This window comes from Dendrobates tinctorius, unplaced genomic scaffold (assembly GCF_039654945.1).
Source record: "Dendrobates tinctorius isolate UK_male_01 unplaced genomic scaffold, ASM3965494v1 ptg000098l, whole genome shotgun sequence".
Taxonomy (NCBI): Eukaryota; Metazoa; Chordata; class Amphibia; order Anura; family Dendrobatidae; genus Dendrobates; species Dendrobates tinctorius.
In genome coordinates, this window is record NW_027361766.1 from 18,956,712 (window position 1) to 18,984,663 (window position 27,952).

The 27,952-nt window shown below is 43.4% G+C and overlaps 1 protein-coding gene across 1 annotated transcript in view; it reads right to left on the reverse strand.

Moving 5' to 3' along the window:
- Positions 1 to 212: 212 nt before the first annotated feature.
- The window catches only part of LRRN2 (leucine rich repeat neuronal 2), a 92,499-nt gene continuing 64,759 nt past the window's right edge, over positions 213 to 27,952 (reverse strand). Inside the window, exon 2 of the mRNA XM_073587173.1 lies at positions 213 to 3,357. Coding sequence (XP_073443274.1) covers positions 1,090 to 3,198 — 2,109 coding nt within the window. The 5' untranslated portion in view covers positions 3,199 to 3,357 and the 3' untranslated portion in view covers positions 213 to 1,089. The remainder of the gene's footprint in view (positions 3,358 to 27,952) is intronic.

A 27,952-nucleotide genomic window follows, 5' to 3' on the forward strand; every position in this document is an offset into this window, starting at 1 on the left:
ATAGCACAGTGTGCATGGGATTTCTATAAATCCCATCCACTCTGCTGGAACTGTAAGACGCTGCGATTTTGAAACAGCGAAAATCAGCAGAGTCAAAAACTCATCGAGGGAACACAGCCTAACTTTCTTACCCTATAAGAAATCAAATCTATGAACCAATCTTTTTACTGCATGATAAGTACACTGGCAATATTTTAATCACAGCAGTCCAGTTATTTTTGCTGCTTAGAGCTTTATTATAACAATCACGATTGTACATATTCGTTGGGAAAGGATTTAAAGAGGAGGCTTGCTGCCTTTGATTATAAAGTCCAAGATTCCTTTCCGATTCAGTGACCTTTAAAGCCAAGGTGACCCTAAACCTTCACCCTCTCTTGGAATCAAATGGATTTGAAAGGTGGAGGCACTGCCTTGCTTTTGAAATGTAGGTTTATACTGTTTTTTCTTCAAACAATTTTCAGTAGTTCTGCATGGGCTACAATAGGACAGTTTGTATTCCAGTCATAGAAAACTAGCAAAATGGTAACCCAGTGTATGGTGGTCCTGATGCTTCAGGAGTCCAAGAAATGTGCTGGAAGTTCAAGGGTATGTATCTGCACAGCAATTGATTTATATCATTGTGTAGCATTTACATAGCTATACACCTTTTGTATTATTTTGTGATTTAGCAAGATGTTAGGATTCTGCTCTCTTTTACAAAAGTGCAATATGTGTATTAGCTGCAAGAGTGATATCTGTTTGTATCTACTGAGCGTATCCTTCCATGCTTGTAAAATGTTTGCGTATGTTTTTTTAATTTTTACATTACATCTTTTATTCTTTGCAGGTGTACATTGATTCTTCCTTCATTTGTGCAGCTACACATCGGTGTGAGTGTACACTGGGTTTTCAGGTTTCCTGGTACATAAATGTTCTTGAATATTAGTCTGCACTTTTTTTCTACAAACAGCTTTGTGCCCACATGTCAACTTTGTCTCTTTCCTGTCTGCCTATGTTCTTCAAGGCATTCTCACTTTTAGATCCCTTCCAAGGCACTACTCTCCAGAGTCTAACTGGGAAAGTCTCTGAAACAACTTAGGCAAACGTTCATTAGCACAGAGGAGTAGCTGGCACATTAATGCCTGACAAAAGGTCGTCTTTTCTGTTCTGGTTCCATTGGTATATAACTGGAGGGTGAATAACTCTGCCAGAGAGAGACCACGGCGAGGAAGGGTCTGATCTGCCACCTGGACGATATCGGGCAAGTAACCCAATCACAACCAGTAATGAGCAGAAAGCTAGTGCAGTTAATGCTTTTTGTCCTCTATGTTTGTAACCTGTGCCAGTCTCCCTAGTCCTGGCACTAGCACAAGCTGTTCTCACTCTGCCTCCAAGAATGGAAACACGTAGGCATACCCTACATTCTTCTCCTGGAAGCAGTCTTGTGACATTGTAGGAATTCAGGCCAACAGGAAGCCTTGCACGTTCAACACTGGCACCAGGTGTTAGGCAACTCCAGCGCAGGCTGCATCCAAGTGCATTAAGAGGTGGGACCCAAGACAGCAGTAAATGACGCTCACCTACTTCTCCAACATGAAGTTGGACAGGATCATCTCTAGCTGGGTATAGTTGGTTGACCATGAGGTGAACACTCTTGTAATCTGCTCCAACCAAATTCTGTGCTACACAGGTATATACACCAGCATGAGCGGATGACACCACCTGTATTTCAAGTGTTCCTTCTTCTTGTACTTTATAACCTCCCCAGTCTGCAGACACTCCTAGCCTCTCTCCAGAAGGGGTGACCCAATATATTTGTGGCTCTGGCTCTGCAAGTGCTCGGCAGTGTAAGGTTATGCTTTGTCCACTGGATGCCCGAACACGGGGTGAAAAACTGGGTACTGGAATAAGGGGGAGACACCTGTCACTCATCTCACGAAAAGGGACTAATCTTAACTGTGTGCGCCTTAATTCTGGTGGCTCAGAACAAAGTGTTGATTGAGGTTCCATAAAACGGACATGTGAGGCTGTGGCATTGACCCAGCGGATAACACAATCACATCTCAGAGGATTTCCATGCATAGCAATTTCCTGCAAGTTTGGCAGTGACTCTACGGTTTCTCTGTGTAAAGAGCTCAGAGCATTGTTATTCAGCATTAGTGTTTCCATGCGTGGCAGTTTCTGGAACGCTCTGGGATGGATGAATGAAAGCTTAGGATTGTTAGTGACTTCTAACTTGGTCAGTTCTGGCAGATTCACTAATGCTAGCTCATCAATAGATACCAGCTCTTCCATGCTGTTTAATCCAAGTTCCTTTAACTGATCCATATTTTCAAAGTCTTTTTGTTGGATTCTACTGAGTGGATTTTTGTTGAAATCCAAAAACTTCAGGCTTGGCACCCTCTGCAAAGCACCTTTTGGTACTCTGATTAACCTGTTATCATACAAGCTAAGACTTTCCAAATTAAGTAATCCCTCTAATGCAAAGTCTGATATGTCCTTCAACGCCATACCTGCCAGAACAAGACTTCGTAAATTGGAAAGGGCCTTAAAGTTCATGTCTAGTATTGAACTAACCTTATTGCCACCAACCATCAAGACTTCAAGGGATGGCATTTCTTTAAACCATTGGTTATTCAGTCTGGACAGTAGGTTTGAGTTCAGATGAAGACGAAGTAAACGTGTCAGACCAGAAAAAGCTTGGGGAGATATGTAATTTAACTGATTGTGATTTAAGTACAATTCTTCAAGACTCTCAAGTCCAGAAAAACTATGGTCTGGCAAGTTTTCCAATTGGTTTTCTTCAAGGTGGAGGCTTACGAGCTTCGGTAGGTGCCTAGCATTAAAGTCTCTAATATGGGAGAAACTATTCTGAGACAAATCCAGTTCTGTCAGGTTTTCCAAGTAACCTAATTCTTCTTGCTCCAGACGTGCAATGTTGTTGCTCTGCAGGAGAAGGGTATGAGTTCCTGCTGGTAGAGAATTTGGAACAGCAGTGTCAAAAAGATCATTGCAGTCCACAGTATTGGCTTCTCTGTAAGCTGATCTCGGAGTGTACCAGGGGCGAATCTGACAGACACACTGTGATGGACACTGCACCTTCCAAGGCACAGCAGGTATGCCTGCTAGAGCTGAGGATGCCCAAAACAGGATTAATTTGACCACAAGAAGTCTCATCCTGCATCCAGGAGAAGGGTAATCAAAATTCATTTTCCACATAGATCAAGTGTACAAATTAAATTTGTTTACAGAGAGTGAGGCAGCAGATGCATCCGGAATACTTGAGTGCCAGCTAGGACCACCCATGAACACCAAGCTGCTGGGGTCTTCCTCTTGATAATAAAAGCATCATTTAGACAATCCAACATTTGATAAGATCTGTGGAGACAAGAGATAGTTGTTAGAGCTGAACTTGCATTAATCAGATTCAGCACATTGTATGCTTTGTTACATTACTGACCATCTTTTCTCTTGGCAATGGTCACTGTTTTCCCCACCTGCCCGTTGCCTATTTACACACCTCTTTTACTTTTATGTGCTTTCCCCTCTTCTATCTCCCTCCTTCCCTAGTGTTTTTTTTCTGCTCTCCATCTCCTCTTCCCTGTGCATCGCCCCCACAAGCTGAGTCTTTTCTTCCATGGCCCTTTTCTTTGCGGAGAGCCTCTCGCTTGTCACCATGGTGATGGACCAGCAAGTATTAGACACGTTCACTTTGGCCAGATACTGTGCTGGCCTCAAAGGGAAAGTGCTGAGAGAAAAAGGAGTTTGTGATCTCTGGAAATGGCTTAAGTAAGGGTTTATTATTTTAGTTGCTGCTTTATACAAAATGTATATTGCTGATACATTATTTCTGCTTCTAGATTACTCTAACTGAATATCTCCACATCTTTAGGTTTTAAACGTCCTTCCGATTATCCATTAGCGACATACTCCACAGTAGTGATAAATAACCCCTGTGTAAATAACAAAATATTCGCACAGAAACTAGTCATATGTGTAAACAGTTTAGTAAAAAGGCATACCTCCCAATTTTTGAAGAATAGAAAGAGGGACAAATGATCAATTCACGGGTCTCTGGTCCAGCGTTCAGGTCAGTGGTACCTGGCGGCTGGATGGAGGCCACAAATCTCTCACCTTCTGGCGTCCCCGGCTCGGCTCTTTATTATCTAGGGCCGGCGCCATCATATGTGCATCCTGCTTATCTCTAGTTGGGACCTGTGGATTTATTTTCTGCTCCTTCATTCACAGTCGGAGCCGCCAGAACTTTCTCATCTTTATGTAGTTTCACTATATGACATCTGGCTTTTTTGTCTGTAAGACTACTGTTTTTTGTTTTATGCATAATCCGTACCAAACTACGCATTAACAATCTTCTCTGATTATTGCTGCATTTTTTAGACCTGCATGTGAACACTGTTTCAATGTCTAAGCAAAGTGAACTCTCCCGCTCTAAAGACTCTGCTGAACTCTGCGGTTTTGGTGCATTTTTTTCTTTATAGGCTTCTTCTGAAAAAAAAAAACAAACAAAAAAAAATGCATGAAAAAAAGAACGGCATTGCATTTTTAAGTGCAGAATCAAAACTTTTATGTAGCATTAAAAAAGCGATAAAAACTTCTTCATATCCGTCCAAAAATGACATCACATAAGGGGGAAAAGGCATAAAAGAAAAGCAGCTAGCATGCAATTTTTACAGAAGATTGTTATTGCGTCATGTGGTGCGGATACCAACAGAAAATGTGCAGGAGAAAAAGCAGTAGAGAAAATATAGCATTTATGCTCTGCGTGAATATGGCTTCAGCGTTACATTATCAATACTTTTTTATGGGTTTAATAGAGAAAAATAACAATCACGCCATTTTTTACACCATTTACCGATCCCTGTAAATAAGCTGATCGTTGTGTTCTGTGGGTCATTATGATTACAGAGACACCAAATATGTCCATGTTATTTGCTGATTTGTGATATTCATTATTTTTTTCAAAAGCGTATTAAAAATGACTATTTTAAGTGTTTTCCATTATTTTGTAGTAATTTTATAGGAAGTAAAAAAAACTTTTATTCTTCCTCTAGAATACAATTTTTTATTTTATTTTAGTTTTATAGGAACACAAAATATGACATTTTTACCTTAGTATACAAGTACAAAGAAGTACGCTGCTGTATACATTGTACCTGTATAATCTGCTTCTGGGTTTACTGCCTGCAATACAGGTCAAGATTACCGAAATCATTACCAAAATCTCCTATGTTTAACATTATGAGTTATGGCTTATAGCTTAAGCTGCCGCCTGCAAACATAGTGAAGTGAGTTGGAGACTTGAAGGCTGGAGAAGTGAATACATTAAATTTAATTTATGCACTGAGCAGAGAGAAGTGGACCCGCCCCCCACAGATGACAAGGTGAGTATAGAAGCCGGGCAAAGCAATGGCTTGCCATGAGAGTCCGGCTGAATCTGGGCTGGATGGGAGCTATGATAAGGGCTGTGGTGTTGTGCCTTTGGGCCTTGTATCCCAGAGCCAAACAGGTGTAGTCTGGAGCATAAGTGTAGGTGGCATAATGTTGGTTAAAGCAGCGTTGTGGTAATATATCCCATCGTTGGGTCCTGCACCAAATTTTTAGAGTAAGAATTTCCAATTTATCATTTCAACCTGTAAAAATGTACTTTTTCACTATGTAGACATCACTACCATCCCTACACTAATGGGAGAAGAATTGCAATAGGCAGCAATAATTGAAGGTGGGGGCAGGGCGCCTATTAGTCTCATTGTAAGACCAATCCACCCATCGGTAGTGTGGCAGACTTAATAACCAAGCCATCCATGAGTGGCATCAAACTACCGGTCATTGCCGTGGAGTGGCGACTGGGGGTGAGGAGCACATGCCTTGTAAACTGCTCAAGGCCCTGGATACTCGTAACCCGCCCTCGACTACTTTTATTTATGCCACACAAACATTATTAGAGATTTGAACATGAACCTAATAATGAAAGCCAAGGACTGGATCCCAAACTTCTTTATTTATCCTACTCTCCTATTTAGCGGCATTAATTCCACAGCGCTTTTCAGACATTATCGGCACCGTCCCCAATGGAGCTCACAATCTAAATTCTCTATCAGTATGTCTTTAGAGTTTGGAAGAGAACCAGAGGAAGCCCACACAAGAACGGGAAGAATGTACAAAACTCCTAGCAGATATTGTCCTTGGTGCGATTTGAACCCAGGCTGCAGCAAGGCTGCAAGCAAGGCTGCAGTGGTAACCACTGAGCAACCGTCATCATGCCCCTCTTTTATTATCATGTTTTTAGTTAAAACTTAACGGGGTTGTCCAGTGAAAACAAGTTATAACGTATCCACAGGAAACATGATCACTGATTGATTGGTGAATGTCTGATTGCCGAGTTTCTGATCACTGGGTCCTACACTGATCGGCAGAACAGTTAACTTTCATCCCCAATGGGGCACTTTTATTTCCATTAGTATGGATATTTAGTGCACCTCCTTGACCATCACTCCATTCATTCCCTATGGGGCTGACAACCACTACACTCAGCTTTTTCTGGCAGCCCCATAGAGAAAAAATGGAGTGGAGGTTAGGCATCCGACCTGCGGCTTCCTTTTGTAATGTTGATAAATGTGCCCTGATGAGTTAACAATTGCCCATTCTGCCGATTGGAGCAAGATACAGTAGTCAGATTCCACTAATCAGTAAATTTTCATCTATTTACTGGATAGGTAATAAATTATTTTTTCCGGACAAACTATTTAAGGCTTACATTAAGTTTAGAGGTAGTGTCAAGGAAGTGAACTCGGAGGATAAAAAAGACAATTACTCGTGATATATTCCATCTGCTCTAGTGTCACTACTCTGGTAATTCCTGGATGTCTTTGTTTTCTTTGCTGTAGTGAACACGTGTCCAAATCTCAATGATACAAATACATCCAAATCTCAGTGGTCCAAATTGGATGTTCTCGAACACTAAAGGAAAGTAGTTACAACTTAGCCTTTAATCATATAGGACAAAAAATTCAGAGAATGTGCACATATTAACCCCTTCACTACCAAGGGTGGTTTGCACGTTAACTCCCAGGCCAATTTTTACAATTCTGACCACTGTCCCTTTATGAGGTAATAACTCTGGAACGCTTCAACGGATCTAGGCGATTCTGACATTGTTTTCTCGTGACATATTGTACTTCACTTTAGTGATAACATTTCTTCGCTATAACGTGCGTTTATTTATGAAAATAATGGAAATATGGCGAAAAATTTTGAAAATTTTGCAATTTTCAAACTTTGAATTTTTATGCCCTTAAACCAGAGAGTTACGTAACACAAAATAGTTAATAAATAACATTTCCCACATTTCTACTTTACAACAGCACAATTTTGGAAACAAAATTTTTTTGTCAGGAAGTTATAAGGGTTAAAAGTTGACCAGCGATTTCTCATTTTTACAACAAAATTTACAAAACCATTTTTTTAGGGACCATCTCACATTTGAAGTCACTTTGAGGGGTCTATATGGCAGAAAATACCCAAAAGTGACACCATTCTAAAAACTGCAGCCCTCAAGCTACTTAAAACTACATTCAAGAAGATTATTAAACATTCAGGCGCTTCACAGGAGCAGAAGCAACATGGAAGGAAAAAATTAACATTTAACTTTTTAGTCACAAAAATGATATGTTAGCAACAATTTTTTAATTTTCCCAAGGGTAACAGGAGAAATTGGACCCCAAAAGATGTTGTCCAATTTGTCCTGAGTACGCTGATACCCTATATGTTGGGGGGGACCACTGTTCGGGCGCACGGCAGGGCTCGGAAGGGAAGCAGCGCCGTTTGACTTTTTCAACCTAAAATTGACTGGAATTGAGATTGGACGCCATGTTGCGTTTGACGAGCCCCCAATGTTCCCAAACAGTGGAAACCCCCCACAAGTGACCCCATTTTGGAAACTAGACCCCCTAAGGAACTTATCTAGATGTGTGCTGAGCACCTTGAACCCCCAAGGGCTTCACAGGAGTTTATAACGCCCGGGCGTGAAAATAAAAAATCATATTTTTTCCACAAACATGATCGTTTAGTCCCCAATTTTTTATTTTCCCAAAGGTAGCAGGAGAAATTGGACCCCAAAAGTTGTCCAATTTGTCCCGAGTACGCTGATACCCTGTATGTTGGGGGGACCACTGTTTGATCGCACGGCAGGGCTCGGAAGTGAAGCAGAGCCGTTTGACTTTTTCAACCTAAAATTGGCCGTAATTGAGATTGGACGCCATGTTGCGTTTGACGTGCCCCCAATGAGCCCAAACAGTGGAAACCCCCCACAAGTGACCCCATTTTGGAAACTAGACCCCCTAAGGAACTTATCTAGATATGTGGTGAGAACTTTGAACCCCCAAGTGTTTCACTAAAGTTTATACTGCCCTGGCGTGAAAATAAAAAATCCTATTTTATGCCCACAAAAATGATTGTTTAGTCCCCAATTTTTAATTTTCCCAAGCGTAACAGGAGAAATTGGACCCCCAAAGTTGTTGTACAATTTGTCCTGAATACGCTGGTTCCCCATATGTGGGAGAAAACTACTGTTTGGGCACACGTCGGGGCTCAGAAGGGAAGAAGTGACGCTTTGGAATGCAGACTTTGATGGAATGGTCTGCGGGCGTCATGTTCCGTTTGCAGAGCCCCTGATGTGGATAAACAGTAGAAACCCCCACAAGTGACCCCATTTTGGAAACTAGACCCCCTAAGGAACTTATCTAGATATGTGGTGAGAACTTTGAACCCCCAAGTGTTTCACTAAAGTTTATACTGCCTTGGCGTGAAAATAAAAAATCCTATTTTATGCCCACAAAAATGATTGTTTAGTCCCCAATTTTTAATTTTCCCAAGGGTAACAGGAGAAATTGGACTCCAAAAGTTGTTGTCCAATTTGTCCTGAGTACGCTGGTCCCCATATGTGGGAAAAAACTGTTTAGGCACACGTCGGGGATCGGAAGGGAGTGACGTTTTGGAATGCTGACTTAGATGGAATGGTCTGTGGGCGTCATTTTCCATTTGCAGAGCCCCTGATGTGCCTAAACAGTAAAAAAAAACCCACAAGTGACATTGTTTTGGAAACTAGACCCCCAAGGAACTTATCTAGATGTGCCCCAACTAATCTAATGTTTCCGGTAAAGTAATTTAGTAGTGCATTGAGGTGTGGTACAATTTGAAGCAATCCTTCATACACAGACCAGGTTTTTCGGGGCAGGTGTCGCATTGATAAATGGTGTCCTTGCGTATTCCGTTTTTGTAACACACTCGGCTCCTTTTCTGCGATTTACCTCTTTTTGTAATTTGCGGGACCTCCCCCGGGAAATGCTGACCTGGTACAATATGAGCACCTTCAGTTCCGGAAGTTCTGGGGCCCGCTTCTTCCAGAGTGCCAAACATCAGGGCCTTAACCACTACCTCCTGGAACTCAAGGTATGACGTATCTGTGTGGTGTGCACATTGTGACAGCAGGAATGCGTTGAGCATTGCCAATTGGACAATGTGCATGGCCAGCTTTTTGTACCACACCTTGGCCTTTCTCAAAGCATGGTACGGTTGGAGGAGTTGATCGGAGCGATCAACGCCCCCCATGTTTTTATTGTACTCCAGCACACATTCAGGTTTGCTGACCTGTGCAGAGGTACCCCGTACAGTGCTGAGGGCGCTGCCATCACCGTGTATGGTGGTCAAGAGAAAGACATCCCTCTTGTCCTTGTACTTGACCACCCGCAGGTGGTCGCTACATTGGGCCCTGCTCTCACCTTTTTGGAGCATCTGCCCAAGTAGTGTCTTCGGGAGGCCTCTCTGATTTTTGCGGACAGTACCGCAAGCTGCGGTACCTCGCGCAGAGAGGGATTTGTAGAGTGGGACACTGGTATAAAAGTTATCAGTGTAGTGGTGATAACCTTTATCCAGCAGTGGGTGCACCAAATCCCACACAATTTTCCCACTCACTCCCAGGTCAGGAGGACACTCAGGGGGTTCAATCCTGGTGTCCTTTCCTTCGTACACTCTAAACCTGTGGGTGTACCCTGAGGTACTCTCATACAGCTTATAGAGTTTGATTCCGTACCTGGCCCTCTTACTGGGCAGGTATTGACGGAATCCGAGCCTTCCCTTGGAATGGACCAAGGACTCATCCACGCAGATGTTCCTTTGAGGCACGTACACTTCAGCAAACTTTTTGTTGAAGTGTTCGATGACCGGCCGAACTTTGAACAGATGGTCAAAGTTGGGGTCATCTCGTGCGGGACACTGTGCATTATCGTTATAATGCAGAAACTTGTGGATGGCCTGAAAAGCGTTTGGACCATGACCATTCGGAACACTGGAGTGTTGTATAAAATATCAACACTCCAATATTGCCGAATTTCAGGCTTCTTCAGGATACCCATGTGGAGGACCAGGCCCCAAAACTGCGTCATTTCAACTGCGTCCACAGGAGACCAGTTAGTATAGGATGAACGCAGGTTTTGCTCCAAAAATTGCGGAGCGTACAAATTAGTTTGCTCCACCATGAGGTTAACAAAATCCTCAGAGAAAAAGACATAGAAAAAGTCAATTTCTGTGAGGCCGGTGGTGTCAAACTTGATTCCTGATTCTGCCACAAAATCAGGAATTGGTGGCTCGTAATTTTCGGGGGGGCGAGGTCCACACAGGGTCTGCTGAATCAGCTGCGGGCATGGTGGGCGCTGCCTCATCTTCTGTCCTGGAGCGTCTGCGTGGTGGTTCCACAGGACCCGAGGAGGAAGATGAGAAGGAGGAAGAGGATGAAAAATCCGAAAAATAAAGAAAAGTCGGATCGTCATCCTCGCTATCAGTGTCGGAGGCAAGTAAAGCATATGCCTCCTCCATTGAATAGCGCTGTGGGAGGAACGTGATGGGCGGGACATTTTTTTGTGTAAATATGGTGCTTGGGTGTACTCTATTTATAACTGTGTATGTGGTGGGGGGCTAGTGATTGGTGCACACTATCCTGTAAGAAAAAGCTAAAATGAAATGGGGAGCAAAATACCTGTGAAAAAAAGTCTAAAACAGCAGGTCCTAGATATGATAAGTGAACGGCGTCACTTATCAAAATTTTAGCTGCTGGATGTGTGCACAGGGGTGGCTCAACGGGGGGAGGTGAAAAAGAAAAATGGAAAACAGCCGGCACGAACTTTGATAAGTGAATTGTGTCACTTATCAAAATTCGGCGGCTGCTAAATGTGCACACGGAAACGGCGCAAAGGGGGGTAAAAAGAGGGGGCTGGGGGGATTGGGGTGGATGAATAGAGATCGGGCAGGGATCAACAGTTAGGGTTGTAGTTAGGTGGCACAAAAGGGGGTGAAAAAAATGAAAAACGGCAGGCACAAGCTCTAATAAGTGATGTGCGTCACTTATCAAAGTTTTGCGGCTGCGGGATGTGTGTGCGGAGGTGGCGCAAAGGGGGCTAAGGAAAAAAGCGAGCACGAGTGTTGATCGATGAACTGTGTCACCGATCAACGCTCGGCGGCTGCTCACGGAGGTGGCGCAAAAGTGGGGTGGAGGGGGGTAAAAATAGGGGGATGGGGGATTGGGGTGGATGAAGAGAGATTGGGCAGGGATCAGTTAGGGTTGTAGTTAGGTGGCACAAAGGGGGGTGAAAAAAATGAAAAACGGGATGTGTGTGCGGAGGTGGCGCAAAGGGGGCTAAGGAAAAAAGTGAGCACGAGTGTTGATCGGTGAACTGTGTCACCGATCAACGCTCGGCGGCTGCGCACGGAGGTGGCGCAAAAGTGGGGTGGAGGGGGGTAAAAATAGGGAGAAGGGGGATGGGGGGATTGGGGTAGATGAAGAGAGATTGAGTAGGGATCAGTTAGGGTTGTAGTTAGGTGGCACAAAGGGGGGTGAAAAAAATGAAAACCGGGATGTGTGTGCGGAGGTGGCGCAAAGGGGGCTAAGGAAAAAAAGAGAGCACGAGTGTTGATCAGTGAACTGCGCCACCGATCAACGCTCGCCGGCTGCGCACGGAGGCGGCGCAAAAGGGGGGGTGGAGGGGGTGAAGGGGGGTAAAAGGGGGGATGAAGATAGATTGGGGGGGTGAAGATAGATTGGGCAGGGGATCAGGGATCAATTAACACTTACAGTTGTAGTTTTCTTTCTTCTTCTGCAGGGATTGTGATGCTACAAGCTGTGGCACCACAATACCCAGCACGGGAGCTCTTGCTGCGTCCGACCTCTCTGCAGGAATTCTCAGCTAGAGTGAGGACCCCTGCAGAAAAGTCAGACAGGTCAGAGGCAGGTCAGGGGCAGGTCAGGGGCAGGTCAGGGGCAGGTCACAGAGCGGTCACATCGCTGCTGTGACCTGTCATTGGTGGGATCGAATGATTACATCGATCCCACCAATCCCTGCTCTGCCTGGTGACCATGGTAACTGCCTAGGATCGGAGCTCACAGCTCCGATTCATAGGCAGGTCATGGCCAGGTCATCAGCAGGGAACACAGCGGTCACAGCGTGACCGCAGCTGTGCTCTGTGGCTGGCGCGATCACCGATCTAATCGATCACGCAAACCACTTCCTGCAGGCCCTGCTGGGCCTGTCCTAGGCTCCAGCCTAGGATCGGTGCTATTACAGCACCGATCCGGGCCAACACCGGCAGGGCACAGCGGCGATATTGTGCCGCTGTGCGCTGCGATTGGTGCGATCGATTAGATCGGCGATCGCGCAATCTGGGGACTTTTCTCCAGTGCCTGGCGTTGCCAGGCACCAGTCCTAGGATCCTGTTGTTTCAGCCAATCTGATTGGCTGAAACAAAGAGAAGCGCTGTGATTGGCTGTTCTGAATTGAAGCTCACAGAGGGGCGGGCCAGGGCGGAGACTGCCCGGGATGCCGAGGCCATCTATCCAGAGGTAAGATGGCGTCGGCATTTTAATGCGATCACCGCGACTTAAGTCGCGATGTCGCATTAAAGGGCATGACGTACTATTCCGTCCATGGGACTTAGGTCCCAGGTCACATGGACGGAATAGTACGTCCAATGTAGGAAAGGGGTTAAAAAAGTCATAATGCTAGCACATTTCAGGGAGAAAAACCCCCAAGAAACCAGGAAGTATGGAGACTGCAGAACTGTGAGCTGCTCAAGAGTCAAGAATCCCCCCCCTTTGATGTAAATAGTAAGCATCTGCATTGGCAGCTGCTGGTAGTTAGTGATTTAGATTTTTAATTTGTAACTAAAAGGGGCTTTGAAGCTCTTCTTCAAAAGATGGGGTGGGAACTACTACTAAGATGTTAGAGTATGAATCAGTACAGAGTTTTATACTTAAAAATGCAAAACAATTTTCATGGGTTCACAGTAGCAAGCACAATTTAAGAGATTGACAGTAGTATCATAACTCTGATTGTGACGACACAGCATTTCTTCTTAATTATGCCAGACGTAAATTGTGTAGGCCCAGAAACATAAACTGTTGTCTGAAGTATTGACTCTTCTTGTAGGGCAAATATTTACCTCTAATATTACCTCCTACAGTTTATTTTCCATTATCTTTGTATGACAGTAATGCATGGCCACTGAACAATGATGTTTGCTGATATGTTGATTACATACATTGTCTATGCTAGACAGTTTGTTGGCATTCCCAAACAGAGAAGGAAAAACTATGTAAATAGATTACATAATCAAACAATGCAGGTTTGCATCATTCACATCTCTCTCTGTCCTCTGGATGTTGGTAAAGAGACTTTTTCTTCTGGTCCATGTGACTCTACAGGATATGAGCTTAGGGGACTATGGCCCCGGCTGGAAGAATACAGGACTGCTTCATTGACCATCACTAAAACCCCAGAGACGTCTTAAAGAATCCAGGTTGGGACAGTCGGGTCACCTGGCCACATACCTCACTGCTCTCGGTTAGATTCCTAAGCTTGTCATTACCTCCTTGCTGTGGGGGCCCGCCGAAAGCGGGGAGCCACTGGTGGAGGTACACTACCGTTCAAAATTTTGGGGTCACAATTTTGTGTCTTGCATGAAAACTCATACTTTTATTAATCAAATGAGTTGCCAAATGAATTTAAAATCTAGTCCAGACATTGACAAGGTTCGAAAAAAAAGATTTTTATTTGAAATAATAATTTTTTCCTTCAAACTTTGCTTTCGTCAAAGAAATCTCCCTTTGCAGCAATTACAGCATTGCAGACCTTTGGCATTCTATCAGTTAATTTGCTGAGGTAATCTGGAGAAATTTCACCCCATACTTCAAGAAGCCCCTCCCACAAGTTGGTTTGGCTTGATGGGCACGTTTTGCGTACCATACGGTCAATCTGCTCCCACAACAGCTCAATGGGGTTGAGATTTGGTGACTGAGCTGGCCACTCCATTACAGATAGAATACCAGCTGCCTGCTTCTTCCCTAAATAGTTCTTGCATACTTTTGAAGTGTGCTTTGGGTCACTGTCCTGTTGTAGGTTTAAATTGGCTACAATCAAGCGCTGTCCACAGGGTATGGCATGGCATTGCAAAATGGAGTGATAGCCTTCCTTATTCAAAATCCATTTTACCTTGTACAAATCTCCCACTTTACCAGCACCAAAGCAACCCCAGACCATCACATTACCTCTACCATTCTTGACAGATGGCGTCAGGCACCTTTCCAGCATCTTTTCAGCTGTTCTGCTTCTCACATTTGTTGTTCTGTGTGATCCAAACACCTCAAACTTGGATTTGTCTGTCCATAACACTTTTTTCCAATCTTCCTCTGTCCACTGTCTGTGTTCTTTTGCCCATATTAATCTTTTCCTTTTATTAGCCAGTCTCAGATATGGCTTTTTCTTTGCCACTCTGCCCTGAAGGCCAGCATCCTGAAGTCGCCTTTTCACTGTAACTACAGACTCTAATCTACTTGTCTGTTACTAAGTTGTGCAGCGGCACCTCTCACTTCTCTTTCTACTCTGGTTAGAGTCTGTTTGTGCTCTCCTCTGAAGGGAGTAGTACACACGGTTGTAGGAAATCTTCAGTTTTTTGGCAATTTCTCTCATGGAATAGCCTTTCTAAGAACAAGAATAGACTGTCGAGTTCTTCTTTTCTGGCCATTTTGATAGTTTAATGGAACCAACAAATGTAATGCTCCAGATTCTCAACTAGCTCAAAGGAAGGTCAGGTTTATAGCTTCCCTAATCAGCCAAACTGTTTTCAGCTGTGCTAACATACTTGCACAAGGGTTTTCAAGGGTATTCTAACCATCAATTAGCCTTCTTACACAGCTAGCAAGCACAAAGTATCATAAGAACACCGGAGTGATGGTTGTTGAAATGGGCCTCTATACACCTATGAAGATATTGCATTACAAACCAGACGTTTGCAGTTAGAATAGTCATTTACCACATTAGCAATGTATAGAGTGTATTTTTGAATCATTTAGACTATGTGCACACGTAGAAGAACTCTCGCGGAAGTTACAGCGAGAATTCCGGAATTCCATTCCACGGGAAAATCGCATTTTAAATTCCCGTGATTTTCCCGCGGAAAAACTAGTGATTTGCAAGCATAATTAGCTTGCAGAACGCTAGCGTTTTCCAAGCGATCTGGAGCATCGCTTGGAGAACTGATTGACAGGTTGGTCACACTCATCAAACATAGTGTTTGACAAGTGTGACCAACTTTTTACTACTGAGGCTGCCTATGCGGCCTCAGTAGTAAAAGATAAAATGTAAAAAAAAAATAATAGAAAAATAAAAAATATTGTTATTCTCACCTTCCGGCGTCCCGCACAGCCTTCCCTCCTCTCTCCATGCTCCTGGACCCAGTAATCCTTTGCGCGAATGACCGCGAGACGTCGTGCTCCCGCGAGATCTCGACGTCATTGCGGTCATTCTCGCAAAGGATTACTGGGACCGGGAGCGTGGAGAGAGGCAGGAAGGCTGCGCGGGACGCCGGAAGGTGAGAATAACAATATTTTTTATTTTAATTCTATTTTTTACAGGGATATGGTACCCACAGCCCGGAGGACAGTCTCCTCTCCTCTGAACCGTGAGGACCATCCGCAAATGTTCTGCTTACTTTTCGCATGGTGGGCACAGCCACATGCGGGAAGTAAGTGGAACAATGCAATCCTATGGGTGCGGGTTCACCGCGATTCCGCTAAATTAATGAGCATGCTGCATTTTTTACCGCAAAGCGATTCCGCCGCGGAAAAAAACGCAGCATTAGCACAGCATTGCGGAATCCCATAAGATTGCATGGAATACTTATTTTTCTCGGCAAAATCGCGCGTTTAAAACCGCCGTGAAAACGCGAAAAAACCACGACGTGTGAACTCAGCCTTAATGTTAGCTTTATTGGAAAAAAAACCTGTGCTTTACTTTCAAAAATAAGAAAATTTCTAGGTGACACTAAACTTTTGAACGGTAGTGTATTTGGAACTGGAAGCAGCTCTAATCCTGGCAAGCCAGCGGAAGGGCGAGACTCTGTAATTTGCACCATCCTGGGTATTTGCTGGGACTATTCTGTATGCTATTGTGTGCTGGTGGTTGAATAAATTATTGCCACACTGTTTTACCCTCATCCTGTGTTGTCTGAGTAGTGTTCTGTCCACGGGGGGGAGAGAGAGCAGGCGTTCAGTGGTATGAGCCCAGGTCCATATAGTCTTTGTAAAGACAGCCGGGCCAGTGGACGAGAGCACCCACTGACCACTGAGTCTCTCCACATTATTGATCATCCAGCCCCCAGAAAAACATGAGATGGCCCCAGGGTTGCCAACGTCCTATTCAATTTTTGCTGGACAACTGGACCAAAATTCACGGATGGTCCAATTTTTTTCTTGACATAAACCACACCCCTTAATAAAACCATGCCTGCTGTTAATACCACACCCACTGATAAAACCACACCCAGCAAGGTGTCTAAAATAATACTGAGTAAGACCCCATACTGAGAATTAAACCCAGCATAAAGAATAGCAATGACAGTGTGCAGTGTATATATATAGAATAATACAGATACTGAGAATTACACCCAGTATACAGGACAGGAGAAATGGTACTGTGCAGTGTATATATAGAGAATAATACAGATATTGAGAATTACACCCAGTATACAGGACAGGGGAAGTGGTACTGTGCAGTGTATATATAGAGAATAATACAGTTACTGAGAATTACACCCAGTATACAGGACAGGAGGAGTGGTACTGTGCAGTGTATATAGAGAATAATACAGATACTGAGAATTACACCCAGTATACAGGACAGGAGAAGTGTTACTGTGCAGTGTATATATAGAGAATAATACAGATACTGAGAATTACACCCAGTATACAGGACAGGAGAAGTGGTACTGTGCAGTGTATATAGAGAATAATACAGTTACTGAGAATTACACCCAGTGTACAGGACAGGAGAAGTGGTACTGTGCAGTGTATATATAGAGAATAATACAGATACTGAGAATTACACCCAGTATACAGGACAGGAGAAGTGTTACTGTGCAGTGTATATATAGAGAATAATACAGATACTGAGAATTACATCCAGTATACAGGACAGGGGAAGTGGTACTGTGCAGTGTATATAGAGAATAATACAGATACTGAGAATTACACCCAGTATACAGGAGGACAGGAGAAGTGTTACTGTGCAGTGTATATATAGAGAATAATACAGATACTGAGAATTACACCCAGTATACAGGACAGGAGAAGTGGTACTGTGCAGTGTATATATAGAGAATAATACAGATACTGAGAATTACACACAGTATACAGGAGGGCAGGAGAAGTGGTACTGTGCAGTGTATATATACAGAATAATACAGATATTGAGAATTACACCCAATATACAGGAGGACAGGAGAAGTGGTACTGTGCAGTGTATATATAGAGAATAATACAGATACTGAGAATTACACCCAGTATACAGGAGGACAGGAGAAGTGGTACTGTGCAGTGTATATATAGAGAATAATACAGATACTGAGAATTACACCCAGTATACAGGACAGGGGAAGTGGTACGGTGCAGTGCATATATACAGAATAATACAGATACTGAGAATTACACCCAGTATACAGGACAGGAGAAGTGGTACTGTGCAGTGTATATACAGAATAATACAGATACTGAGAATTACACCCAGTATACAGGAGGACAGGAGAAGTGGTACTGTGCAGTGTATATATAGAGAATAATACAGATACTGAGAATTACACCCAGTATACAGGACAGGAGAAGTGGTACTGTGCAGTGTATATATAGAGAATAATACAGATACTGAGAATTACACACAGTATACAGGAGGGCAGGAGAAGTGGTACTGTGCAGTGTATATATACAGAATAATACAGATATTGAGAATTACACCCAATATACATGAGGGCAGGAGAAGTGGTACTGTGCAGTGTATATATACAGAATAATACAGATATTGAGAAGTACACCCAATATACAGGAGGACAGGAGAAATGGTACTGTGCAGTGTATATATACAGAATAATACAGATATTGAGAATTACACCCAATATACAGGAGGACAGGAGAAATGGTACTGTGCAGTGTATATATAGAGAATAATACAGATACTGAGAATTGCACCCAGTATACAGGACAGGAGAAGTGGTACTGTGCAGTGTATATACAGAATAATACAGTTACTGAAAATTACACCCAGTATACAGGGCAGGATGGCTATGTATATACTGTATAATATAGAGGATGCTGGCTGCGTATATACAGTGGGGAAAAAAAGTATTTAGTCAGTCAGCAATAGTGCAAGTTCCACCACTTAAAAAGATGAGAGGCGTCTGTAATTTACATCATAGGTAGACCTCAACTATGGGAGACAAACTGAGAAAAAAAAATCCAGAAAATCACATTGTCTGTTTTTTTTTCATTTTATTTGCATATTATGGTGGAAAATAACTATTTGGTCAGAAACAAGCAATCAAGATTTCTGGCTCTCACAGACCTGTAACTTCTTCTTTAAGAGTCTCCTCTTTCCTCCACTCATTACCTGTAGTAATGGCACCTGTTTAAACTTGTTATCAGTATAAAAAGACACCTGTGCACACCCTCAAGCAGTCTGACTCCAAACTCCACTATGGTGAAGACCAAAGAGCTGTCAAAGGACACCAGAAACAAAATTGTAGCCCTGCACCAGGCTGGGAAGACTGAATCTGCAATAGCCAACCAGCTTGGAGTGAAGAAATCAACTGTGGGAGCAATAATTAGAAAATGGAAGACATACAAGACCACTGATAATCTCCCTCGATCTGGTGCTTCACGCAAAATCCCACCACGTGGGGTCAGAATGATCACAAGAACGGTGAGCAAAAATCCCAGAACCACGCGGGGGGACCTAGTGAATGAACTGCAGAGAGCTGGGACCAATGTAACAAGGCCACATGCGGGAAGTAAGTGGAACAATGCAATCCTATGGGTGCGGGTTCACCGCGATTCCGCTAAATTAATGAGCATGCTGCATTTTTTACCGCAAAGCGATTCCGCCGCGGAAAAAAACGCAGCATTAGCACAGCATTGCGGAATCCCATAAGATTGCATGGAATACTTATTTTTCTCGGCAAAATCGCGCGTTTAAAACCGCCGTGAAAACGCGAAAAAACCACGACGTGTGAACTCAGCCTTAATGTTAGCTTTATTGGAAAAAAAACCTGTGCTTTACTTTCAAAAATAAGAAAATTTCTAGGTGACACTAAACTTTTGAACGGTAGTGTATTTGGAACTGGAAGCAGCTCTAATCCTGGCAAGCCAGCGGAAGGGCGAGACTCTGTAATTTGCACCATCCTGGGTATTTGCTGGGACTATTCTGTATGCTATTGTGTGCTGGTGGTTGAATAAATTATTGCCACACTGTTTTACCCTCATCCTGTGTTGTCTGAGTAGTGTTCTGTCCACGGGGGGGAGAGAGAGCAGGCGTTCAGTGGTATGAGCCCAGGTCCATATAGTCTTTGTAAAGACAGCCGGGCCAGTGGACGAGAGCACCCACTGACCACTGAGTCTCTCCACATTATTGATCATCCAGCCCCCAGAAAAACATGAGATGGCCCCAGGGTTGCCAACGTCCTATTCAATTTTTGCTGGACAACTGGACCAAAATTCACGGATGGTCCAATTTTTTTCTTGACATAAACCACACCCCTTAATAAAACCATGCCTGCTGTTAATACCACACCCACTGATAAAACCACACCCAGCAAGGTGTCTAAAATAATACTGAGTAAGACCCCATACTGAGAATTAAACCCAGCATAAAGAATAGCAATGACAGTGTGCAGTGTATATATATAGAATAATACAGATACTGAGAATTACACCCAGTATACAGGACAGGAGAAATGGTACTGTGCAGTGTATATATAGAGAATAATACAGATACTGAGAATTACACCCAGTATACAGGACAGGAGAAGTGGTACTGTGCAGTGTATATATAGAGAATAATACAGATACTGAGAATTACACACAGTATACAGGAGGGCAGGAGAAGTGGTACTGTGCAGTGTATATATACAGAATAATACAGATATTGAGAATTACACCCAATATACATGAGGGCAGGAGAAGTGGTACTGTGCAGTGTATATATACAGAATAATACAGATATTGAGAAGTACACCCAATATACAGGAGGACAGGAGAAATGGTACTGTGCAGTGTATATATACAGAATAATACAGATATTGAGAATTACACCCAATATACAGGAGGACAGGAGAAATGGTACTGTGCAGTGTATATATAGAGAATAATACAGATACTGAGAATTGCACCCAGTATACAGGACAGGAGAAGTGGTACTGTGCAGTGTATATACAGAATAATACAGTTACTGAAAATTACACCCAGTATACAGGGCAGGATGGCTATGTATATACTGTATAATATAGAGGATGCTGGCTGCGTATATACAGTGGGGAAAAAAAGTATTTAGTCAGTCAGCAATAGTGCAAGTTCCACCACTTAAAAAGATGAGAGGCGTCTGTAATTTACATCATAGGTAGACCTCAACTATGGGAGACAAACTGAGAAAAAAAAATCCAGAAAATCACATTGTCTGTTTTTTTTTTCATTTTATTTGCATATTATGGTGGAAAATAAGTATTTGGTCAGAAACAAAATTTCATCTCAATACTTTGTGATATATCCTTTGTTGGCAATGACAGAGGTCAAACGTTTTCTGTAAGTCTTCACAAGGTTGCCACACACTGTTGTTGGTATGTTGGCCCATTCCTCCATGCAGATCTCCTCTAGATCAGTGATGTTTTTGGCTTTTCGCTTGGCAACACGGACTTTCAACTCCCTCCAAAGGTTTTCTATAGGGTTGAGATCTGGAGACTGGCTAGGCCACTCCAGGACCTTGAAATGCTTCTTACGAAGCCACTCCTTCATTGCCCTGGAGGTGTGCTTTGGATCATTGCCATGTTGAAAGACCCAGCCACGTTTCATCTTCAATGCCCTTGCTGATGGAAGGAGGTTTGCACTCAAAATCTCACGATACATGGCCCCATTCATTTTTTCATGTACCCGGATCAGTCGTCCTTGCCCCTTTGCAGAGAAACAGCCCCAAAGCATGATGTTTCCACCACCATGCTTTACAGTAGGTATGGTGTTTGATGGATGCAACTCAGTATTCTTTTTCCTCCAAACACGACAAGTTGTGTTTCTACCAAACAGTTCCAGTTTGGTTTCATCAGACCATAGGACATTCTCCCAAAACTCCTCTGGATCATCCAAATGCTCTCTAGCAAACTTCAGACGGGCCCGGACATGTACAGGCTTAAGCAGTGGGACACGTCTGGCACTGCAGGATCTGAGTCCATGGTGGCGTAGTGTGTTACTTATGGTAGGCCTTGTTACATTGGTCCCAGCTCTCTGCAGTTCATTCACTAGGTCCCCCCGCGTGGTTCTGGGATTTTTGCTCACCGTTCTTGTGATCATTCTGACCCCACGTGGTGGGATTTTGCGTGAAGCACCAGATCGAGGGAGATTATCAGTGGTCTTGTATGTCTTCCATTTTCTAATTATTGCTCCCACAGTTGATTTCTTCACTCCAAGCTGGTTGGCTATTGCAGATTCAGTCTTCCCAGCCTGGTGCAGGGCTACAATTTTGTTTCTGGTGTCCTTTGACAGCTCTTTGGTCTTCACCATAGTGGAGTTTGGAGTCAGACTGCTTGAGGGTGTGCACAGGTGTCTTTTTATACTGATAACAAGTTTAAACAGGTGCCATTACTACAGGTAATGAGTGGAGGAAAGAGGAGACTCTTAAAGAAGAAGTTACAGGTCTGTGAGAGCCAGAAATCTTGATTGCTTGTTTCTGACCAAATAGTTATTTTCCACCATAATATGCAAATAAAATGAAAAAAAAACAGACAATGTGATTTTCTGGATTTTTTTTTCTCAGTTTGTCTCCCATAGTTGAGGTCTACCTATGATGTAAATTACAGACGCCTCTCATCTTTTTAAGTGGTGGAACTTGCACTATTGCTGACTGACTAAATACTTTTTTTCCCCACTGTATTATATAGAGGTTCCTGGCTGCGTTCATACTGTATAATATAGAGGATGCTGGCAGCATATACAGTAGAAGATAATGGCTGCGTATATAAAATATAGAGGATGCTGGCTGCATATAGTGCATACACAGCACTATACTATTACACATATATCCACACTATATACATCTAATATATAAAGCTCAATGTGTGGTGTGTGTGTTTGTATGTTTATATGTATATATGTGTGTATATCCAGGATTGGCATCTGCAACGCCGCAGCTACAGCCACAAAATTTTGCACAGTCACACGTCTGGACACTGAGAGCGTCATAGGCTATGTTGTGAGGCGAAATTTTAACCCTGTGCGTTCCAATTCACCAAACAATTTTGCCCCTAGGTACATAATGGGGAAAAAGTGTATGTATGTGTGTGTGTGTGTGTATGTCCGGGATTGGCATCTGCACCGTCGTAGCTACAGCCAGAAAATTTTGCACAGTCACACGTCTGGACCCTGAGAGCGTCATAGGCTATGTTGTGAGGCGAAATTTTATCCCTGCGCGTTCCAATTCACCAATTTTGCCCCTATCTACATAATGGGGAAAAAGTGAAAGGAAAAGTGTTGGAGGCAAATTGACAGCTGCCAGATGTGAACAAGGGGGACTTAGAGAATGAGAGCGATGGCACCAAAGAGTATATACCGTACAGTTGCTAAGGTGGGACCCTGACATGGGATACTCACCACACACGGGGATATGAACACACACACAAAATGCGCCACACACTACCATGTGCTTCAACACATATACCACCCTCAGCACACATTTCACCACACATACACCAACCTCGCCACATAAAAGTTAAAACACAAAAGTCGCCACTCAAAACTCGCCACGCTTTCCCAGAGCTGTTTAAAAGATGATAAATGAACTGTGATTGGTTGCTATCAGCAACAGTTTTCTTTGTAGACAGTTGTGGTAACTGAGGCCTATTATTCTTATCATTTCTATGGTGTTATCGTCTTTCTGTAAAGCTGGAAATAACACAATTTATTACCGTGCCAACGCAGACCACCCTCTGACACAGACTGCAGGAGGTGCCCAGTATCACACAGGATAGGATTAGATGCATGGCTCAGCAGTCAGTATCACACAGGATAGGATTAGATACACAGCTCAGCAGTCAGTATCACACAGGATAGGATTAGATACACAGCTCAGCAATCATTGTCACACAGGATAAGATTAGATACACAGTTCAGCAGTCAGTATCACACAGGATAGGAATAGATACACGGCTCAGCAGTCAGTATCACACAGGATAGGAATAAATACACAGCTCAGCACACAGTATCACAAAGAATAGTATTAGACAGACGGCTCAGCAGACAGTGTCACACAGAATAGGATTAGATACACGGCTCAGCAGTCAGTATCACACAGGATAGGATTAGATACTCTGCTCTGCAGTCAGTATCACACAGGATAGGATTAGATACACGGCTGAGCAGTCAGTAACACACGATAGGATTAGATACACAGCTCAGCAGAAAGTAGCACACAAGGAGAGGATTAGGTACACAGCCCAGCAGACATTATCACACAGGATAGGGTTAGATACACAGCTCAGAAACAGGATGTGCCAAAGGAGAGGACATTTTCATTTCAAGAATTCCACTCATTCAATCTGATTTGTTTTTTTATTTTAAATGCCTCCAGTTTCCAGTTCAACTGCTATTTGCAATTTCCATTAACAATGCTCAGGGACAGTCCTTGAAAGTAGTAGGGATCGATTTGCAATCTCCATGCTTTTCTCATGGTCAAATTTACGTGATCTGTTCAAGAGTTGGAACTGCCAAAAATCTGTTCATCTTTGCACCGAAAGGAAAAACCAAAAATGTTGTTCATCAAAAGGCTCTTGAATGAGTTGAAAATAAAATACTATCAATACTTGGGTAATCGTTTAGTTAATTTGTGTTGCAAATCTGTAGTGTTGAATATATGATGTGAAATGTTTTTATGTGCAATATAATCATTATAATTTGTTATAACTAACCACAGTTGGTTACTATGCCCAGGCAACGCCAGACTCTTCAGCCATTATAGTATATTATTACATACTGTAATACAGGATATTGTGGACCTGTATATACAGTATGGTGCTGTGTATGAAGTGGAAATAGGAGTGGAAGATAGATAAGCATAGAGTTACACCCACCAGCCCTGGGCACGGGCAGCTCCGACACTGCTGGCAGAAGATTCAAATGGAGTCCTGGCACGCTAGGCGATGATTGGCTCATCCTTTCTCCTTGCGCCAACATCATTCTTCTTCCAGTAAGGTCCCATTTGTACTGCACATAGAAGCCTCTTTGGCGCATGTGCAGTACAAACATTGGAAGAAAAGTGAAAAAAATCACTGATGGTACTTGTGAAGAATATTGCAGACATAATTCCATGTCAATCATATGTGTCCTATTTGGCATAGGATTATAAAAATCCCTTCAGCATGTGCTGTGGAAACATGACACCGGGCCAGCTTCGAACAAAGGGATTCACACCCCCCACTAGCTAGCTGGTATGCAACCTTTTACAGGAAGACCACCTGTGGATCCAAGCCATGCAGCCTAAGGCCTTTGTTTAGCCAGCTAGGAATTCATAAAGAGGTTATGAAAATATTATACATTCTAGCTGTACATCATGTATATTTCCAAGATCCCCAGAACAGGGCAAGCGCCCGCCTGGGTCTCAAGCCAGTCTAACATACAAAACCTACAAAAGACAAAATGAAAAAAACCCTGCTATAATTAAATAAGTAAAAAGCAAAAGTGCATTTAAATCATACAGAGTTCTTTAGTAATACTGTATTTGATCAAACATAGCATAAAAGCCGTCCCACCATCGACAAGGTGACTCTGTGCATGGGAAAGGAGGCACATAGAACAGCCAGTAGCAGCTAGATAGCAAAATTGTGTTTAGTCTCTGAGTATCAAGGGAGTGGCCGGATCTGATGGTGCAAAAACCGCAGCCCTAGGCCCTAGGACTGCCCAGAGAGGAGTTATGATCTTTCATAGGTTTTGGGAGATTTATCTCTAAACTTCCATTGGAGGGGATATAGGTTCAGCCAAGAGGGCGGGAGGGGGGGAGAGTGACCCAGAGGGTTAAATGCTTATGTGAAGCATATCCTATTTCTATTTCCCTGGGAAGTTGTTACGACACTTCGTGTGAGTGTAACAAGGTGGCACAGGGTGGTAGTCGCAGGCGAGTCCACTTAAAGCTACAGTCCTCAAGCACCCCGGCCCCTTGCACATAAAACAGACAGGACAGAAGCAACCTCAGGCAATTTACCTCTTCTCCACAGTCACTGCAGAGTAGGCAATCAGGGAAACAATTTATTGAGGAGCAAAAAAAGAAAAGTAGAGGCAGTAAATCGGATGAAACATTCTGCTCTTTCCCTAGTATCCTTCACTGCCATATCAGCGGCAGCAACAGTATTAGTGGCAGTCCATAAGCCGATGTCTGGACGCTTATAGGGGCACTACCTCAGTCCTGGTGGCCAATTCACTGCCCGGGGGTCTGAGGCAGCACACTTTCTTATCCAGGGGAGAGTTTTGCTCATGAGAATGCTGAGCACCTGCCCTCGGCAAGCCTAGCCGGGGAACTTATTAGAACAGGGACTTCCTGTTCCTTTTTGGGGCTATATCCCAACCCCCTGGGTTAACACCTTCTGTTTCTAAACTGCCTACAGGCAGCAATTAACATATGACAGTACATAGTGAACACATAGACAATTAAAGGGAACTCCAAACAGTAAAACAATGCAAACATAGCACATCAATAATACACATAGACACTTCACAATAAGGCCTGTTTCACACATCAGTTTTTTTTACGTCAGTCAAAATCGGCTGTTTTGCAAAAAAAATGGATCCACCATTTTGTTTGGCGGATCCGTTTGTCTTCCCATTGACTTGCATTGCGGCGGATTTTGACGGATAGTCATCCGTTGCCTCCATTTTTTGGCAGATCTGTCAGAATTTTGGCGCCCGCTGTCTTAAGTGGACGGACAATGAAACGTTTTTTGTGTGCGTTAAAACAGCAGATAGCAACGGATCCGTCGCTGTTCACCATGCGTTATAATGGATGCCTATGAGAGGCGGATCCATTGCCAACCGTTATTTCATGGAATCCGCAAACGCATCTGCCTTTTTATACTGAGCATACCCGGAAGAAGTACCTTTCATGATAATTAACCCCAAATCCCTTTCTGGCAGCAAAATCTCTCTCTCTCCTCTCTCTCTCTCGTCGTGTTACTTTAAATTTCATGCAATAGCTGCTAAAGCGGATCAGTCAAAAACACGGATCCGGTGACATCCGTTTGTGGCAAAACGCAAATGGATCCGTTTTTTCACACTATGGCGGATTTGGACTGACGTCAAAAAACTGAAATGTGAAACAGGCCTAAGGCATTAATACACAGGTACACCCTCTAGGTACCACATAAAGTGCACGAGACCAGCACATAGGAGAGAGAGGAGACCATGAGGTCCTCCGCCACCTCCTTACATGAGGACAAGTCCCACACAAAGTGGACCACAAGCCTCCCATGTGGCAGCCCCTCCCCCACAAGCCAGGACTTTCATCTAACTGGTAACTGACCATATATTTTGCTTATACCTTTTGTCCTACCACTATTGTATTTGCATATCTGTCCATTATATATGCATTACCATTGTGTGTATAGTGTATTGTCTAGTGTGCCCTTAAGGTGATTAAATATATCATTTAACCTTGGGTTGCTCTTTTATCTTGATCAATGAATCCACAAGTCCGTTTCTCTGTCTAATCTCACATGCTACTGGGGCGGATTCTTGGCCCAATATAACCCTGTTAACGGACCAGGTGAATATCGAATGAGGAACTGTTGGCAGTCCTAATGGGCTGATAGTTTTCTGTTTCACTGTTGCTAGTGAAAAGGGTCTCTCAGCCTATCAGGTTTGTGGGCGAATGTGGTGCCACATCAGTGACTACGTGAGCCACCTTCTCTCACTCTCTGTGCTTCCCTGGGCCTGTATGGATAAGGGGGTGTTTGTAAAACTGTGCCAAGCTGACCTTATGTGTTGAATGTCACATTGGTACAAGTGGGGAGACCTTACCACGTGATCCCGCTGACATAATATTGACGTCAGGTGGGGTGGGCGAGGAGTGAATCCTTCACGTTCTTCACATTGCTTTTTAACACCGGACACCACGGATAGCAGAGAAAAGTGCTGGGTTTTTACAGACTGTCCATAAATTTACGGGTGATTGGCAACTCAGGATGGTCCCTCAGCCCACTATTATGGCTATAGTTATGCCCATTCAATAACATAAAACTCATCTCTACAAGGCCGCACTGTCATCTATGATCAGGGGCGGACATTGACAGATTAGGACTCCTCTCCTTCTATGGCGACAAAGCTACATTATATATATACATA